The 20,713-nt window shown below is 32.7% G+C and overlaps 1 protein-coding gene across 2 annotated transcripts; it reads right to left on the bottom strand.

The window, feature by feature from the left end:
* Nucleotides 1-1,333: 1,333 nt before the first annotated feature.
* On the bottom strand, nt 1,334-19,905 carry LOC110105061. Of its 2 annotated transcripts, none has more exons than XM_020834423.2 (7): nt 19,536-19,905; nt 19,338-19,440; nt 10,221-11,273; nt 9,970-10,020; nt 9,648-9,868; nt 3,012-3,118; nt 1,334-1,666 (listed from the first exon to the last, which is right to left on the bottom strand). In XM_020834423.2, the coding sequence occupies exons 1-7, from the start codon at nt 19,605-19,607 to the stop codon at nt 1,567-1,569; spliced, it is 1,707 nt and encodes a 568-aa protein (XP_020690082.1). In that variant the 5' UTR covers nt 19,608-19,905; the 3' UTR covers nt 1,334-1,566. The 2 variants fall into 2 exon arrangements, with proteins under 2 accessions (XP_020690082.1, XP_020690081.1); XM_020834422.2 differs by having other exon boundaries at nt 9,958-10,020; nt 19,536-19,904.
* Nucleotides 19,906-20,713: the final 808 nt, after the last annotated feature.

Genomic DNA, 20,713 nt, shown 5'->3' with positions numbered 1-20,713 from the left:
TAAGAAAGCCTTCTACTCTATTAATTACTTTTCTAATTATCTTAAAGGACTGGCAGTAAATTTTCTTATCAACTATTCATTTCTATAAAAATAATAATCATTTTATTTCTTGAAATGCTGTTTAATAGCAACATATTAACTATCAACCGATCTCACAGATACCATGTTTGCCGGTGTTGTTGGAAATAATAATCGCTTGAACAGTTGATGATGTCATTTCCGTAATAGATTTATTTGACTGGACAATAGAGGTAGCTGAAGTTGCAAATGTCATTTGCGATAGCTTTCTTCTTATTTAAAAAAAAAAACTAGTATAAAAATTAAAAATTTTGAACTAAAAAATTACTTTTAGAAATAATAAAAAAGCCATCCCAAACGAACCTTAATCCCAAAGAAAAATCAGCATTTCTAAGCTAGTTTTGGTTGGGCCTGCTGATTATAGCAGTGCAACTATAGATGCATATAGATCCCTTTGAAATCTAAGCTGCGGCATAATAAGAACAAGCATATTATCACTATGATATTATGATTTTAATTTGAAAATATGAGGCTTAAATTTACATTACATCGAACGTTGAGATTGGCAGATATGAGCTGATGAACATTAATTTCACAACCAAACTCCTGTTGATTGTGTGTTTGTTTGATGACAGTTCGATAGCAACTCAAGAAAGAAGAATCCACACGATAAGTTAACGTTGGAAAGTCGTTTTGCCTTTGAAGGCAAATTTGTTCACCTAACTTATCAATTGATGTCAAGAGATGAGAAATCCGGTTGTGAATAAGCACTGACCAAAAGATAAAGACAATTATGTATATAATAGTTTGACTTTGAAGCTAACTAACAAAACTAATATTGAATTTAAAGCCAGTTAGGATGCAGCTCACTTTGGTCTATTTGTTGGAAGCTTTGGCTACCAATTAAGAAATCTTGACTTTGAATCTTTCGTATGTGAAGTGTGTGTAAGTTTGCCTTAAACTTCGTTTGGTTCAGTTTTTACTTCTGAAAACTCTATTTTGTAACCGAATAAGGAGAAGCTGAATGAATTTTGTAACCGAATAAGGAGAAACTGAATGAATTTTCTAACCACCGAAAAAACAAAGTTTACTAAAAAAGAATTATGACAAAGTTTTGATTCCAAACGGTAAAACAATAACTGAATTCGTCGTATGAATACGGAGAACGGAGAAATTAAGCCTAATCAAACAAGATCTTAATTGACCTAAATGTCCCAAAAAAAAAACCATTCAAGTGCATTTTGAAGGATGCTTCACATTCAAGAAACTATAAATCACGACGTTCGCAAAGCTTTGCTTAAGTGGTTCATAGAAGTGAAATAAGAAGGAAATCGAAATGCTTAACTTAGCTTTTAAGTTATGGGATACAAGCAGACATTCAGAGATAATCCGGATACAGCTCAAAGACCAACTTGGTTAGGAAAAAGGGCATAATAATACAGGTGCTCAATAAAAAAAAGTAATAAGAAACTGGACAAGAGGATCACCAGCTAGAGGAGGATCCTCAGTTAAGGAAATTGAAGAAAAAAATGAAAGATGGAAGGTGTATTATCTTGCAGTCATTATCAGGTTGCTTGTAGAGTAGATGGAAGCTGCAGCTGCTCTGACTGCACACTCCCCTTCCCAAGACTCCTTGTTCTTCCACACACTGAAAAGAAACAGAAGAGCTTAGATTGCTAAGATTTTCAAGCATATGGGACAAAATAAAAATGAATATAAATTCTGAATTCAATAGCAATTGAATAACACTTGAGAAGACGATGTAAATTTTCCTCAAAAAAATTTCATCATTTTCTTGTTGATATTAGACAAAATAATGAAGAAATTTCATCCTTTGGTATATAGGTATGGGTAAAATATTTAATATTTAGTTTTATTAAGAGAAGCAAATTATGAATATTATTTAGTTTAAATTAATAAAATTTAAAATACTAAATGACATAACTTTCATGAGAGCTAAAAAAAAAATTAAAAAGGTCACTAATATAAAGTATATTGTACCACATACGAAATTTAGTTGTGCTTATTTTAATTTAATGCTTTATTTGATTCAACTTTTTTACTGCTGTTTTAAATCAACTTTCTAGTACAAAAATTTTTTGCTAAAAAAATTGTATTAGAAAGCTGTTTTAAAAAGCTGTAAAAAAATTGTCCCAAACAAAGCTCTAGAAATGGTTAGATGTTCATTATTCACCATCCCCTCTAGCCTACAGAAATTAATTTCATTTTTTAGGATAGCTTTGTTGCAGCTTTAAGTAAACTTAGGCTTCGTTTGAGACGCCTTTTTTATTGCTTCTTAAAACAGCTTTCTAGTTTAAAATTTTTAATTTTTATACTAGAAAGCTTCTTTAAGAAGCGGAAACAAAGTCGTTCCAAACAAAGCCTTAACTAGCATATCCTTTCAAAAAAAAAAATAAAAAGTAATTTTACTGCAATTTTAAGTAAAATATAAGTTTCATATCCTTTCAAATAATTTTATGGTGTCTTACCGAAGTTCTTATATTTAAAATATATTTTAAGGGTCAGAATAATAAAAAAAATTGCAAAGGCAGAATTTGCTAAATGTCTGGTTTTGACTAGAAGTAGGATGAAATTTTAACAATAATAGCATAAGAAATTCAATGGTTAAAGATAAAATTTCATAAATTAATAAATAGTTTATCAATTTTCATATGAATTATAAGGAGAAAACTAATTTTAAAAAATATTTATTTAAGTTCAGTTTAGACTGTAAAGAAAGGGCTTTATTTCTAGTATTTCCATTTGTGTCCATATACAAGAAAAGTTTTATTTTGGCATATAAAATAAATATAATTCAGTTTTATTAATAAAAAAGCATCAATATTATTTACTATAAATTAAATAAAATAAAAACTACTTAATGAGAAAATTTCTCAAAAAATGTTAAATAAATAAGATATAAATTAATTTTGTAAATAAAAAGAACTAATAATTTCAAGAGGGTTAAAACTAAATAATGACTTTAAACTAACCTCACATCCTCTATTGAATCCAAATTCGAAAGCCCATTGGCACTAACATACTTTAGACCTTTGTCACATTGGGATTGAAGTTCTTCAACCTGCCTAAGCCACTTCTCCTGCAACATTAAGTGTGATCAATATATTATTATCACCATATGAACACAATACCACAAAATCCAATTAAGTTTAATGTGTCCACCGCAAAAGCTCTCTTAGATTTCGGCTTCGTTTGGGACGACTTTTTTATTGCTTTTTAAAACAGAGTTGTAGTACAATTTTTTTTTATTTTTGTACTAAAACTCCGTTTTCAGAAGCAATAAAAAAGCCGTCCCAAACGAAGCCTCTTTTGAGACAGCTTTCTTAAAGTTTCTTAAAGAAGCTTTTTAGTACAAAATTTAAAATTTTTGTATAAAAAAACTGGTTTAAAAAACACTAAAAAAGTCTCAAACAAAGCCTTAGATAAGACATAAGTCATTGTTAACAGCCACAGAAGAAGTCTATAGCAAGAAAAAATTGTGCAAGGAGCTCCTGACAATATTGCATTAATATGGGATTCATTATATGCCAGCTGTCTTCAATCTTAAATGCAAATTGAGTATTAAAATTTTCTTGCAATTTTATTCATATATCCTGCTAATTCATAGCCAACCTCTCCATGTTATCAATTAACCCATAATAAGAAGTAAGAATGGTTAAATGAAGTATTAGGAATTCTTTGGAGAGGATCCTTGATTACTCATTTAATTAAGGCTATCTCAATTGAGTTTTCTTAGTGAAGATAGCAAGTTTTCTCTCTCATTAGGTTCCCCTCCAGTGGATAGCAAGCTAAGCTATGGTTTTCCTTTCCAACTGGCTTTAATGTCCATCAGATTCACGGTTTTTAGACAGGGCAACAGTAACAAACAGATTGTTTGTGACGTGTTTAACTTTTACTAAGTACAACGTATTTAACATTTTTAAGGCAGCTGGCCCACACTATGAGAAGATTTCACATGTCATGATTAAACAATATTACATTAGTAGTTATGAGATCAAGAAGAAAAAAGTTGAAAAGATTGTTAAATTCGGTTGAAGTGGTTGGCAAGTGTTGCAGAGATGAGGATGCACAGGTGGATGAGTGGCTTTACTCTTAGAGACATGATACGAAACGGGCATATACGTAAAAAGGTTGAAGGAACTCCAGTGGAAGATAAGATTAGAGAGACACGCCTTAGATTTATGGCCTTCCAAAGACCTGGTTAGGAGAGAATGTATTAAATTTGGCTTATGTTTAAAAGGTATAGGCACTCAAAAAGACTTGGTTAGAAAATATTAGAAATGACTTTTCTTTATTAGATTTAAAAGTAGGGATTCTCTCTATCCCCATCAAGAATTTTGCGTGTATGAGAGGTTCGAATGTAACATATTTCTTAATTAGCACTTGTATTCTGACTGTGATGATAGTTCCATTGAAATCTTGATTATTCTTCAAGAAATCAAATTTTTTATCACTCCTCCATTTGATGATGTCATTTGAATGCATGTCATATATCATATGGGTCCTTTGTTGACTTTGAAGAGAACTCATATCTCATGTGGTAGATTCACATACTAATGTTTGTATGATGATCATTTGATATTTCATTGAAACTATGCTATTGATTGTAGATACATCATTGCATCTCCCATTTCATTAAACTCTAGTTCATTGTTGACATCTTTGAGTTTATCTTTTATAATCACTCAAGTCAAACTCTTTATGAATCAATTGAGTTGTGTCATTTTCGAGTTTAATGCAAGTTTGAGTCCATATCAGGTCCTTTGCATTTGTTCACTTGGGTTCAAGTTATGACATGTTCATTTGCATTTGCTTGAATATGAGTCCAAGTGATCCAAGTTCCAGTTGTTCAAATCTTGTTCAAGTCCCTTGTGATTTGACTCAAGTCTTTTGTAATTCACATGAATTCTTTGCTTGCATTAAAAGTTGATGTTCGTTTGAAAGTTCACTTAAAATTTTTACATTTTAATTTCATAGTGTATTTATTGCATTGAAGTCTGGTTCCCTGTAGTCAAATTGCAAGTTCTGTTCAAGTTCAAGCTCAAATCAAGTCCTCTATTGTTCGTCTGATTTGAGTTCAAGACTCTATTTAGTTCATTTGAGCACAAATCCATAAGTCATCTGCTAAATTTGTTGTCATTGTTAAGTTAAAATTTGTTCAAGTTTATTTAAGTTCAAAACAGGTCTCATATTCACCCGAAATTTCGGTAGCCTCCCGATGTCTCCCCTATTTAGGGAAAAACTACGGGGAACTAGGCATTCCCACCACGCTAAAAAAAAACATGTATGGTAAGTGTTCTCGAATGAGGACACCGAGACAGTATATTTTTGTCCCCCACCACGCTAAGAAAGTTGTATATAGATCTTCGGTACATGTTGCAAAAAAAGCAGTTGTTTCCCTGCAAGCGGGTACTTATGGGTATCCCCACTTCGTCGTACGCATCGCACCGGGTTCCCATCCCACTACGCTAAGAAAAGCGTGTATAAGCGGTTTTCTGGTGAGCCACGAATCACCACGCTTCGTCGCAAGCGTCGCGACGCACTTCCTCCCACCACACTAAAAAAAACGTGTATATGTGGTCGTTTTATCGCGCTGCAAGCGTCGAAGGTGGGTTCTCAAAGTTTTAGGGTTTAGGAGTTTATGCCTTAGCAACGTCAGCGTGTGGTTCGAGGCAAGAGAAGAGAACGAGTGGGGCATTTCTTAATTACAATTAATTATAACTAACCATAATTAATTATAGTACAACAACAACAACAACAACACCAAGCCTTTATCCCACTACGTGGGATCGGCTACATGAATCCTTTTTCTCCATTGTGTCCTATTAAAAGCCAAATTCTCGTTTAAATCTAATAAAGAAAGGTCATTCCTAATATTTTCTAACCAAGTCTTTTTAGGTCTACCCCTACCTTTCTTAACACAAGTCAAATCTAATACCTCTACTCTCTTAACTGGGTCGTCGGAAGGCCGCCTTTTTATGTGACCAAACCATAATTAATTATAGTAATAATAAATAATTATAATTATTTATTTATAATTATAATTAATTTAAAAATAATTACTAATTAGTAATTATTTATGATTATAATTAATTTCAATTCATTATAGTTAATTATTAATTAATTGAAATTAATTATAGTTAATGAGATAATTATAATCACTAATTAATTAATAAATAATAATTAATTATAATCAGTTAATTATTTATAATTATAACTAATTAATAATTAACTATAATTAATTATTAACTATAATTAAATATTAATAATTATAATTAATAACAAAATTAACCTCTTCCCTTCTCTTGTTTGGCGCGCTTAGGAATTTAGCTGAAGAGGCACGCGAATAGGTAGAATATAACTCTATGACATATAGTTGCATATGTCTTAGGTACGAAATACCAGCTTACGTATCATACATCGGTGGACATATTCCCTATTTTCTATACTGATAGTTCTTTCCACATTCTCTTTCATGATATATGCCATAAGGACGAGCCCACAGAGGAGCACGAGTTCAATAAGGAAGGGGGAGACCTTCCAGCACCAGCACCAGTACCTACATACCGGCCCTAGGTCTACAACACGATGGTAGAGAGATTTGACCGCCTAGAAATGCAATTGGATACACACTTCTAGGAGTGTACTCAATATTAGGAGCGGCTCCAGCAGCAACACAAGCTGGTCCAGCAGCAGCACGAGGCAAATTGAGCGTGGTTCATTTACCAATTTTCTACCATTCACTGATACTTTCAACAACCACTTGATCACGAACCTTCCTACTTTTAATTTTGTGTGATGTGTTGTAGATGTTTTTGTCGTTGTAGTTTGTTTTGATTATTGCTTTTCTCGGTCAGTTTATTCTCCTTTCTGGTAATGTTAAAAGGGAAATATGATGTTCGTTAGTTGTATCCAATGTTTAATTTAGTTTAATTTTTTTTTTATTTAGATTGTTCTTGTGTTTATTTATGTCATGTTATTCTTAATATTAAAAAAATAAAAAATTAAAGAAATCAATTAGTAAGGAGAAGATTATGAGAAAATTAAATAAACTTGAGAATTTAACCAAAAATATTTGTCATCATAAAAAATAAGGAGATTGTTGCAATCCAAGATTCCGAACTTATGATTTTGATAATAACAAATATTATTGGATATTTACTTTATTTCTCCTAGTATTATTACTGCATATATCTCTTGTGTGTACTAATATTTCAGATACATCATACACCATGCATCAACAAAGGATCAAAACTCAAGGCTGGATAAAAAAAGTTTGATGTTTGCAAGATTCAGTATTTCTACTTATTTATTTTTATTTTTCTTGCGGCAAATAACTGATAAAAGGTGTATGCTAGCTTAACAACCGTGCACACATACACCGAGAGAGCGAAACTTAGAAGTTTAAATTTTCACTAGCTCATACCGTACGATCTAGATCGTAGAATAAAATCAGTCTATCAGAAAATAAATTAAAATGGGTAATTAAGAGTAAGGCTGTCAAAATCGGGTCACGGGTCGGGTTCCGGTCTAATCCGAAACTGACACGGCATAAGTTGACCTTACTCGAACCCGAACGTTTTTGCAAACGGATCACTTTTTTGAACATGAACCCGACCCGTTGCAGACCCGAGTAAACCCGACTAGAGGTCCATACCTTCTCACATATGTCTCTAAAGGTTGTGCGGTGACATTACATTAAATAGACATGAAAAGTACTCTTTAAGGAAAAAAGAAAAAAAGATAAGAAAAGTTGTTAGGTCGCTTCAATAGTTTGAAGTTGTGCAATTAATTGATATGCCAAATTTTGTGGATGAAAATGCAAACAAAGTGTAGCATTAGGAAGTATGCCACCCAAAGAGATTCTTTCTATATTTTTATTCATAATGCTTATTCTCATCAAATGATCAATTTTCATTATGGCGCTTACCACACCACAAACCATCTCAGGTAGACTAGAGGTCACATACCTATCCATTATGTCTCTAAAGATTGTGCAGTGACATTACATTAAATAGACAAGACAAATACTCTTCCAAAAATAAATAAATAAATAAATAAACATGACAAGTCCCTATGTCGCTTCAATAGTTTTAAGTTGTGCATTTAATTGATATGCCAAAGTAACAACTCAACTTTAAATTATTTCTGAGCAAACGACATAATGTACATGAATTAGCACACTATGATAAAATTGATAAAATAATATATTCTGCCAACCATACAAATAAATAAATAAATGCAATATTATGATGCTAGTAAACCAATATAATTGGCAATTTGTTTACAAAATTAGAAGAATTGAAATTAATTTTGTTTCAACAAAAAAACATGTTTTTTTTTTTTTGTAAAATTGATTTCACAACATGCTAGAACTATTCTTAAAACTTTTAAGTAGGATAATTAACAATTTTAAAATTAAAGTTAATTAGGTTTACATTTCCTGATTATTTAGGATAAAAAACAATGCTAGCAATATAGGTTTCTAGAAGGATTTCTATACACGTTTGACCAAACTGCCTTTTAGAATTAAAATTTTCTTAATGCAGTGGAGAACCTTATCATACGATATGATTGAAACTCTACTAATAATCAGGGTTCCATTTCTGAGGTTCTCTCCAAGAGTTTTGTTATCACCATCTTTCTTTCCACCAAAACTATCTAATCTTGGTATATACATAGAACTCCCAACTGAATTTCAACCTTCAACGTTTTTGGCTATGATTTTAAAACTAGGTTTTAGATTTTAGCGATTTAGGTTATTGTTATGGAATTTTTCCCTTCAAATTATGAAAAGAAGGGCCAGGGAGAGGAGGGTATGGTGGTTTGTGGGTTGTTCTTGTGTGCTAATGTTTAAGGCAAAGCTCATGAGGAAGATAATTTTTGAATATGTATGAAATGGGACAATTCTATGGGGAAAGGGAGACTAAACTAACTTAGACTTACCATCAGGATTTTAGTACTAATATCAATTTTGTGTAGATCTTGAAGATGTATGTCTCCTTGATTTTTTTTTCTTTTACCTTTTCTTTAAATCTGTTTTATTTTGCCTTTTAAAGGTAGAGGACAAGTTGAGAGGGAGGATGAGGGGGATGCTTCATTTTTTTGAATGATAAAGAGAATGACGCCTGAAAAATCACCATTCTATAAAAGAGAGAAAGAGATCAAGAGATACTGTAATTTGGTGATAACTGGCTTTGTTACGAGCATTCCGATCAAAATAGAGCCAAGAGAAATTATATATTTACAAGAAAAAAAAACCAAGGAGAAAGGGAATTGACGATATCAGAACAGCAAATTTCAAATCAAAATGATAAAAATAACATGCTCCAAGTCTATTAAAGAAATAGGTATTAAATTTCAAAATTCAAAAACTAAATCCTGTCATCTTATTCATATTTAAAAATAAGATTATCCAATGCAAGAATAATTCCTATCCAATTTGCATAAGAGATTATTGAATTAAAGAAAATCAAATAAATACAGTTTTATGACCTAGTTTGATCTTTAGGTTCAATCTAGACTTTCGCATAGTCATAAAATATAGCACATATTAAAACTTCTTATAAAAGATAAAGCTTAATAAAAGCCACAAATTTGAGACTTACCAGATGTTTTCCCTCCTCCAAAAGTGATTTCTCCATCTGACCAAACAGATTTTTCCATCGAGCCATATGCATGTCTAAAGTTTCCTTTCTGGGGCACTCAAGCAAAGAGGAATGTAACGGCATAGACTCATTCTCTTGTTTAGGTGCTAGATCTCTAGTTAGCAAGCAAGGTAACTCTATCTGGATTGCATTTTTAACTCTCTTTTTGCTGCGTCGAAGTGCTGCATCCATTGAAAAATGGAGAATCGTCATTAACAAAATAGCAGCATATTTGAAAATGTTTAGTAGTTCTAAGCTAACAGTCTCTTACCAGCCAACCGACCTTTAATATCTTGCTGAATCAACCCTAGCCATTGAGAAGCAACACTAGCCGCTGTAAAGTGTGGGTAAAAATAAGTCTCCACAGAGGTTTAACTTGCATTATATTCTTATGTATTGCATTATATTATTATGTAGTTGATTTCTTAATCTTCAAATTTTATATGGATACATAAAATAACAACCGGCATCACAATTTTGCAGTGATTACAAAGATATAGCTAGGGGCAAAAAATAAAATAAGAAGTACATTACCTTTAAATGATAGAGAGGTGTTTTCTTGGTTTATTGAGAAATCAATGATTTCTGTACTGCTAGCATGCTCTGTTGATATTACACCTGATGATAGTTTCAGTGTGAGAGAAGCATCATCGAATTCTGATGCATTGATGCTATCACTGTTGAATTTGTCATCAGGCAAATCTGACTCACTGCTTTGCACTCTAGACCCAAAACAAGCAGGATTAAATGTTTTATTTAGTGATAGATCAAGTTGATCAGCTACTGAGGAATAACTATGTTCATTTGAACCCACATTGACTCCCCTACTCCCACTCCTAGATTGTTCAAGGGGCCTATGTTGTTGTAGCTCTTGATTCTCAAGCTTCTCACTTTGCAGCATCGCTTCAATAATTGAGTTCACCTGCTTGCTATTCCTTACATGCTTGATGATACCAGGGTTAAGCCCAGAAAGCAAACCACTTGGGGCACCAACATTGATGCACTTATTGGTCACTTCTCCCTTCACGGTGTCAGTCTTTTTCTTGGTATCTTCACTTTTTCTCCTTCTAGGCTGACGGCCCCTTGGCTTCGGGATGGCAGCAATTTCTTTCAAGGAGACAAAGCCATTCTGCTTCATCTCATTCCATATTCTCATTGATTCATTATTTTCCATTGGACCAGTGGAGCTACCACATTCTGAAGCATCTGTAGCTCTCACCTGCCCTAGTTTCTTATAAGGATAAAAGGGATTGTTAAGATCCACCCCAAGTTTCGGTATATCAGTTGCCTGAGAAACACTCTTCATTTCACCTTTTGTAGGCATGGAAACTTTAGAGGAATCTTTCATGTTTTCTGATTCAAGCTCACTAATAGTAACCATGGATGATTGCAAATTGATGGCATGACCCAAACTGAGAACTGCAGCATCAGTTTCAAGAGAACTATTGTGCATTGGCATGTCTAATGGATGGTTAGAAAGCTTCAAATCTGTTGCCTTAGTGATCTGGGAGCTGTCCTCTTCTTCACTAAAATTTTCAAGTTCTCCAGTTCCCTTTTCTATTGGGTTAGGTGAGGAAGACCCGATTCCTGGAGTGCAGAGAAACAATTTAAATATTCATCATCAAATACTGTCAAATGTATGTGAAAGCAATTACAAAAGAAAAAAGATTGAATCCAGTCTTATAATTATCATGGTATTTAAGCGAGGGAAAATGCATAATCAAATAAAATTGATATCCTTTTTACCTATCTGGTTCTCTTAGCTGTAAATACAGTCAGCAATAGACTATTTAAACAATTCTGATCTGCTAAAAAAATAATAAGATAAGGAAGCATGCAATTCAAAAGAAAGATACAGGCATAAACAAATGTGAAACACAGGTGCTCTTGCCTAGCAATAAAAGTGGGGAGGGAATTTCAAGAGGATGAATCTGTAAAGAGGATTGTAAAGTGTCATTTAAGTTAAGCCACGCACAAGAAACTTCTAAAAAATTTCTGCTTAATATTAAACATATTTATAACTGACCGACACTTATCTAGTGCAGGCAAGGTTGATTTGTTATAATATTGTGTTTCTAAGCTTTATTTGAGTGATCAAACTTCCAACCGCCTTTTTTAGTTCGGAGTTCATCTGATTGAAATCTGAAAGTTTAGACTTATAAAACATATATAAGTAGCGTTAGGACAAGCATAAAGGCATTCTAAATTTAGGTATTATTCTAGTTGTCTTATTTTTCTATTTTGTTTTTTTTTTACATCCCTATGTTGTTGGTGCATATGAGAATGTGATGGTACTCCAGTGTTTTGATTTCATATGGGTTTAATTTACAGTTGCAAAATATTTTCAATGTACCCGTCAAATCCCAGCAATCACTTATTTCCAACAACATGTTCTATCAAGTGAGTTAATTCCAGTTTACCTTCAACTCCCTCTCTAGTCTTATCAATAAGAAGAATATCATCAGCAAAAAGCATACGCCAGGGTATAATCTCTTGCAAATGTCTAGTGAGATTGTGAGAACATCCATGACTAAAGCAAAAAAGGTATGGGCTTAAGGCTGATCCTTGATGTAATCCCACTGAAATAGGAAAATACTTGGTCAAATCACCTAATGTTTGAACACAAGTAATAGCTCTTACATACATATAATTAATGACTTGAATATAAGCATTATTAACCCATTTCTTTTCTAGAACTCTCCATAGCACTTCTCCTGGAACTTTATCATATACTTTCTCTAAATTAATAAATATCATATGAAGATCCTCCTTATTCGCTCTATACTTCTCCATCAAACCCCTCAATAAATATATAACTTCCATAGAAAACCTATCCGACATGAATCCAAATTGATTTTGAGAAACATTAGTATCACGCGTAACATATGCTCCATAACTCTCTTCAATACTTTTGAAGCATGACACATTAACGTAATTCCTCTATAATTCGCACAATATTGTCCATCACCTTTATTTTTAAAAATAAGAATCAACATACTCATTCTTCACTCATCTTGCATCATTTTAGTCTTCAAAATACTATTAAAAAGTTTAGTAAGTCAAGAAATTTATTCATCCCCTAAGAATTTCGACACCTCTATTGAAATATCATCGGGTCCAACAGCTTTTCCACACGTCATTTTCTTTAAAGTCTTTCTAACTTTGGTTTTACTAATACTACACCAATAAAAGCAAAAAATTATTTTCATTTAAAGTGCTGAGGTAACAAATGTCAATCATATTCTCCTAATCTTCATTGAAAAGCTTACCAAAATATATCATCTATCTGTATTGAATATCATCTTCTAATAAAAGCACTTTTTGATCTTCATCCTTAATGCACACTTCACTTAAACCAAATCCTTACTGCTCATATCTCTTTGTTTGCTAACTTATACATATATATTTCACCCTCCTTAGTATCTAATCTATTATATAAATCATTAAAAGCTAAAATTCAGCTAAATCGTGATCGAATAAAAAATAGTCTAGCTAAATCGTCACAAAATATATCTTATCATTTAATATATTATTTAGTCATTAATATGAATGCGTCAATAATTCAATATAGACTACAAAAACTAACATTTTTATAGAAAATATATGTATACTAGAATCTTTAATTTACATCATGTGTATTCTTTTTAATATTATTTTCTAAAACTATACATCTATCCATAATACTTAAATACAGGATAAATTAGGTCACCTGCTTAAGGTCCATCTATCCATAATAATAAAGTACAGGATAAATTGGATTGCACTTACTCCTTTTCCTTTCCTTAAAAAATAATAATCACAATGTCTAATAAGCTAAACGCTCAATGAGATAAACAATTCTAATATAAGATTACATAAGAAAATAATAATAATATGCAATATAAGATTCAAAGACCCAAGAAAATAATAATAATATGCATGTTGGTCTTTTGAACTCACATGGCCATTTTTTATTATAGATATAACCTATTTAATGCAACGATAAATTAAAAAAAAAATACGTTTACATTTAAATAAATAAAAGAATTAAATTTAAAAAATGAACATTGTGGGCTATAAAAATTTGGTGGGTGCCCCAACCTCTCCACGTATATTCAGGAAGAATTTAATGGTCCGAGTTTCGAGAAACATTTTCATTAAGCAAATTAGATAGAGTTAAAATACAACTAAGAGATTTTTCCTTCATATGTGAGGACTTTAAGATAGGATTTCTAGTATTCTATAAGCATAAGTCCTTATAATTAATTATCCCTCCTAGTAATGAGATAGCACTTTTGATTAAGACTAATCGTTAAGCGGTTATTAAATACCCATCATATCGTAACAACAAATATGATATTTAAGTTTGATGTTTATGATTAAGAATTTACCACCTTGCATTTAAAATGGATAGTGGGGAGAATGATGATGATGATCATGATAAAGCTCCCATGGTTCTGTCATCTCAGGTCGGCATGGTCTCTAATCTACTTAATCAGATGAGATAGTCAATCAACCTAACCAAAAAATTATTGTCAGCAGGCATGGCCGGGTTGCTTTGTACAAGAATGCTTTTTAGACTTGGAGAGAATGTTAGTTTAAGGGTCAAGTAAATCTTAGCTAATAAAAGACTTGCTGTTTTATCAAGTTTTTTTTATGATTCACTACTCAAAAGTATTAGTCATTAAGGAATATAAGGGCTCGAGTTATGATCGTAATATAGTATAGTTATTGGCCAGACAACCCACTCAGAGGGCCTCAATTATAATTGTTTATCATGTCGAGCTGTTCAGTCAAACCACTGATACAAGGACCTTTCATAGTCATTTACCTTGTGGAGTTATTAGACCAAAGTCACCAAACCACTGATTAAAGGACATTTGGCACATCCTTACTAGCAGGAGTTTGCTTAAGAATGAATCTTAATAATATTTTCTACTGAACATTTGCTCCCTATGAGAAAAAAATTATTCTTGAATTCATCGCCCTCATCAAACGATTGCAAAGGATGGATGAATTTTTTCTTTAATTTATGAGATGATTCATTTTATTTTCAAATATTAAAATTTTAACTATTGAGTTGAATTTTAAAAGTTTGATAGAATTTGATAATTTATCATTTAGTTGATATTTGCTTTCAATACGGCCTTCATCAGGATACTAAATAATTGGTTTTTTTAGTTGTTTAAGCCTCGTCAATTTTGTGCGCCAACAGAGGATTAGATTCAATCAGAGTATATATAAGATTTTAATTGTAGGGTCTCTTATATTTGATAATTACTTTCAAAAAGACCACCATCGATGAAATACATAATTGGATATTTGAACCTTATCAACTTTCTTCGCTTGCTAATAGAGAATCGAGATTAATATCAACTTTGTGAACTATTACACTAGAGTTGAGTTTGAGAATTTGCATTTAGAAGAATTTCATTTAAATAGGCTTCGAAGGCCTAATAAGAAATTAAGAACATAAAATTTAAATATCTCAAAAAGATTTTTATGATTGTGCATTCATTTATTAATTAAAGTCATGTTGACTCTATCCCTTTCAAGAAATATTAGACTAGAAGCTTAGATTGATCTTTAACCCCGCACAGTATTCTCAAACCTTAGATTCAGAGTTCAAAATAATAGTCAAAGCATGAGGAATTTTGATTTCTTTAAAAATTATGTGCATATTTTTCAACGTGTTTACATAATGCATTTGCACGTCATATTATTGCGCGTGCATAACACATTTGCACTTTACTTGATATACTGAAGTATATGCACTTTGCTTGATGTACTTCAATAATGCATTTTGCACAATGGATTAAGGCACTATATTTGATATACTTGTATATTGCACTTGCATAATATTTCATGTACTTGTATAATGTATTTGCATTATGTTTATGTAGCTGCACATGCATTTGCACTATATGTGATGTACTTGCATATGCAATTGCATAATGTTCGATGTGCTTGTATAATGCATTTGCAAAATACATTAATGCACATAATACATGTGCACGTCATATGGCACACACGCATGAAGCATTTGCATCACACACTTGCACGGTGCATATGCATGTTTTCAATTTATTTACATGCTTTTCGATAAGCTTATGTGATGCACTTGCGCACATTTTAATGCACTTGCATAGTTTGTCAAACGCTTTCATTTTTGCACTAAATTACTCATATTTAAAATGATTGTGCTTCTTTTGATGTTGCTAACCACTTTTCAAGGCAATGACGTGCTTCTCCAAGCGACGTGCTTTGTTAGCTTGTTGTATGTTTCTTGAGATAGTGACTCCATTCTCAAGGCAATAGCAATGCCGGACCTATCACATTTTTTTAGGTTGTTGTGTGCTTCTACAAATAATGGCTCGCTTATCAAGGCATCATACTTAGGTTTTAGAAAATTGCATTTTAAGACTTATGAGATTTTAAACCTTTCAAACTTGAGCATTTGCAATTGTATTTTTATATTTTAAAAGCAACATCTTTTGTCTATTGCAAGCATGTTGTGAATCTGACTATGTTGAGACAAATAGGGTGATGATTGTTGTGGTTAGGAGAGATGTTGCTTGTTCATTTAATTTATTTAAGTTTTCATTGAACATAATTTGTAGGTTATGCATATTCAACTGATGTTAGAGATCCCCGCCCTAACTCGTAGGCGGGTTAAAGTGTGCATTACATGTTCTCTGTCACAAAGGCAGGAGGAATTTAAGACAACCACAATGACATACTGATTATTTGTATTGTTCCAATTATCTTAATTTTTTTATACATAAGTATATAACATGCTTATGATGTCGATTCCTATGAAAATGTTAGGGGATTCAGTTTATTACTACTAGTTATTTTTCTCAACAATCAGATTCATTCAATCGCGTGCTTTCATTTGCTCATTTTGTCCAACTGAAAGATTTGAAAAATCCTATGCAATTCTACTACCCTTATCGAGGTTGGGGAACTTTGCCAAGGCAAGTGAAAAGTACCTTTCCAGTTTCCTTTCTAATGTTTTATTACAATTTTTCCATTTATATAGTGCTTTGTCTCCTTGTGGTGACTTTCCTATTGTAGCAAATTTGGATAGTTTGTTTCCTAAACTTGAAAACAAATTGATGCATTGAACTCTGAACTGGATGCTTATCATTTAGGTTGAAATTTTGAGATTCTTGAATTGAGAACTTGCAATTCCAAGCCAAAACTTCAAGATTATGAAAAACTACTAATTTTTGCATTTATGGGTTATAAATAAGACCTTAAGGCATATAATGTAATATGATGTATAGAATAAATGTTTGTTTCTCTCTTAAAGCTATGTTGGATTGTTCGAGTGCAAAGCAAGCCCTGATGACAACCAAAGGGGGATGTTTCCCCTTGTACATGTGTGAGTCTTGCTCTTCAACTTAATGACTTGCATCATTGTTATTCTCATATAATTGTTCTGATTGGCTTTCTGTGTGCGATTTGAATTCAATTAAATTCATAATATGTATATTTCTTCTTGAGAAATTTTAAATTTAGCGACTTTAAAATTGTTGTTTGAAGCAAATTAAACATCTTGTTTTGCATCACAAGAGGCCAATATTTGCTTAAACTAAAAAAAAACGGAAACTAGGAAGTGTGATCTTTCCGTGTATTTCATTTTGCATTTTATCTTATGTTTGCATTGATAAACCATAGACCACAAGATATCACACATCACTATAACATTAGCCAAAGGGTTGATTCTATTAATAAACTTCACAAAAAAAATAAGTCTTTAAAACTTCATATTGCATGAAAGTAATAAATTTCAACCTCATTTCAAGATTTTTAGTGGACAATTAAGACTTTAAGAACGTAAATAAATAGAAATGCAATCATGTATTGACTCAAAATAATATTTAACATCTATTGTACAATTTGCATTAAAAAGCATGAAGCGAAAAAAAGGGGAGATTATCATGGATTTAAGGATCTCAATGGTCGATTATCTTCAAGATCATATTAGTTTTTAGTGAGGCTTAAAATTGTGCAATTAGGTATTGAAGCGTTTTTCATTTGTGAGGCGAGGTGTACGCCTAAAAATTAAAAAAATTGCATAAAATGAAAATAAAGATTAAAGTAATTTTTATATAATATCAAAATAATATGTTAAAGAATGGCATATTAACTTTCTATTAAACAATGAAATAACAAATTGGCATACATATAAAAGTCAGACAAAACTTAAAATGCAAATTACAAATTACATGAAATAGAATTGAAATTCAAATATTATAAGAGCAAAACAACATAAATATAAGAATTGCATAAAAGCATCATAAAGCATCAAGTTTAACTCCAAATTCATTCTTTACCAATTCCCTGCTCATCCACATTTAATTCCTAAAGAAAGTTGAAATTGTTGAAAACAACTTTGAAATCATTTGCATTGTCATCACTGAGGGAATATTTATTTAAGTCATTTCCTAAACCAAATTGAGGCGCTTGCCTCTTAAAAAAAGCTCAAGGTGTAAGCCTCAAGGCATTTTTCACCGAAATTGCATTGAGATGAGCCTCACATTGCGCAATTTTAAACAATGATTTTTAGATTATAAGTCAAGTATATAGGATGCATCTTCAATATAAGATCCATTCTTAAGAGATCAAATGAGTAGATATACAAACAAGAAAGAAATATGCAGGAGGAAAATTTTAAAAAGGAGAAGTCATCTAAAAATCAAATTTTAGAAACCAAATCACTAAATTCGGGCAATTAATTCTTCCAGTCAATCAAACAAGATGAAACTAAGCGAGAGCATTACCTTCCCATTATTGCATTAAATGAAAATTGGTTATCAGGCTATTTCTCTTTAATGCCATAATCGCACTAAACAGCCAACCGGCTCCCTATATTTAAAGGGACCCAACTACTACACCACCACTTCTTCTCTCGAAAGCCATCACTCCCCATTTATAAACTCCATCAAGCTATTCCTCCCATTCTATAAAGTGAATCACATAGAATGCAACAAACACATATTGCAAGTTTGACCTCAAAAGCAATTAACAAGTGCAGAAAAAAAATCGGTTTGGCTGAGGAGGACTGGAGGGCTTGAACCAATAACTTTATCGATAACTCAGGCTGCGATGGTCTAAAGAGCAATGAGTTACTCTATCCAGCCAGCAATGTCGTATCAATGGCCACTTAAACCAAAAATGGCTTGCTAGAAAATTGCCCACATATCAATTGATTCGCAATAAAATGAAATTATGTAATTCAACACCCACGTAGGGGTTGGATTAGGAAGTTCGCTGCTACACAGAAATATCATGATATTCGGTCCATATGCATGCAGCCCAACCATTGCCCTCGGAAACCCTCATCTGAAGGAAGAAAAATCGCCCAATCGACAAGCAATTTGGCTCCTTTGTAAATTAAAATTATGAGGATTGCTTTCCTGGAAATTAGAAGAAGAGAGCTCCTCTCCAAAATTTGGCAATGGATAAGGTGTGAAAAATCAACAATTTTTAAAAACCACAGATCAAACTGATGCCAAAAAAGACGAATCTTTTTGTCTAATATAGCCGATGAACCCAGTAAATCCTTGCCCTTTTCGCAGTATCATAAAAAATCGGAACTCCAGCTAAAAAGAACGAAGCAGAAAACAATCAAAAATACATATTTTAAGCAAGGAAACGGCCTACCTTCCTCCGATCGCATCACCGTCTCCAAATCGCACAGCTTTACTCTCTTAACAGGCTCATTTGTCTCTTCCAGATCCACCTCTCTACTCCTCGTTCTCCTTTCCTACAAAAAAAATAAAGAACCGAACTTCAAATTACGGCACGAAATAAAGCACGATTACGATAAGAACCATGCGAAACTCCCGAAACAGTGCTCGCCTGAAATGGAAATCTAGGGCTACAAATGGAGGAGGGAGGATCGACTGCCTGCGTTGCCTCCTGCCCATCCATAATCCGATTCCGCCAGAACGGGCTTCAGAGCGAATGAGCGGGAAGGAGGAGGAAGAGGAAAAAAGAGATCTTGACAGGAGTGAAATAGCGTTTAAGGCATGAGAAGATTTTAAAAGATTGCGGTTTTCACTTCAATTAGGGTTCCTATATAAGTGGGAAAGGCGGGCCTTTCTCTCGCTATCTCTAACTCTCTCCCCAACTTTCTTTCCGACTCTCACTCGACCCGCCCTTTTCATTCTGCGACGATGGGTTTTCATTTTTCAAATTCAAATAGAGGAAAGAGGGTGGGAGCTCGAGTTGTTCATGGTCCCCTGCTTATAAACAGCTACTTGAAGCGAGAATTTGATGCTGCAGATTTTAAGCATTGAAAGCCGTGCGATTAATGGTGATGATGTCCACGTGCTGCTTCTTGGCGGGCTAAGTAATAACAAGTAAAGAAAAATTAAAAACTTCTCAACCACTGAGAAACAAAACCACTATAAAAACTTCTCAAAATGAAAGCAAATGTACAATATTTTTCTCTAGTTTTTTTTTTCTGCAAACTTGAGAAATGAAGTACATTGATCTTGTTGTATTTCTATCATATTCATATTTAAAGTTTTTTTTTTAATTAAAACTCATAAAGGAGCCTACTTGTTCATAAGTAAGAGATTATAAGTCATTAGAGTATCAGAAGTCCTCTAAAAATATAGCTATTGAAGTAAAACATATGAGCCTTAGATCCTAACTATTACAAAGCAAAAGGAAAAGAGCCAAAAAGCCAAGGAAAATAAGAAATACGAAAGACAAAACCAACAAATAGAACAACAGACAACAGCAGCGCAGCTTCTAGCCACGCACATCAACAGATGCATTAGAAAGAAGTCTCGCGAACCAACACCCAAAACCAGCAAAACAGAGAAGAGCAACCAGCCAAAAATCGCCAATAGCACAAACCATATCAAAAGAACAACCCTCGAAGGAAAGAAACACAAGAAACATATGGTAGGTAGCTCCCCAACGAGACATGCCAAAGACACCAGCTCAACAACCGATCCCCATCAGGCAGAAACCAAAAAACATAACAAAGAAGGAAGAAACCACAATAAAGATGCTATTTCTTTTCT

This window comes from Dendrobium catenatum, unplaced genomic scaffold, assembly GCF_001605985.2.
Source record: "Dendrobium catenatum unplaced genomic scaffold, ASM160598v2 fragScaff_scaffold_313, whole genome shotgun sequence".
NCBI lineage: Eukaryota > Viridiplantae > Streptophyta > Magnoliopsida > Asparagales > Orchidaceae > Dendrobium > Dendrobium catenatum.
The sequence above is the reverse complement of the archived record's forward strand: the minus strand, read 5'-3'. Positions and strand labels throughout refer to the sequence as shown.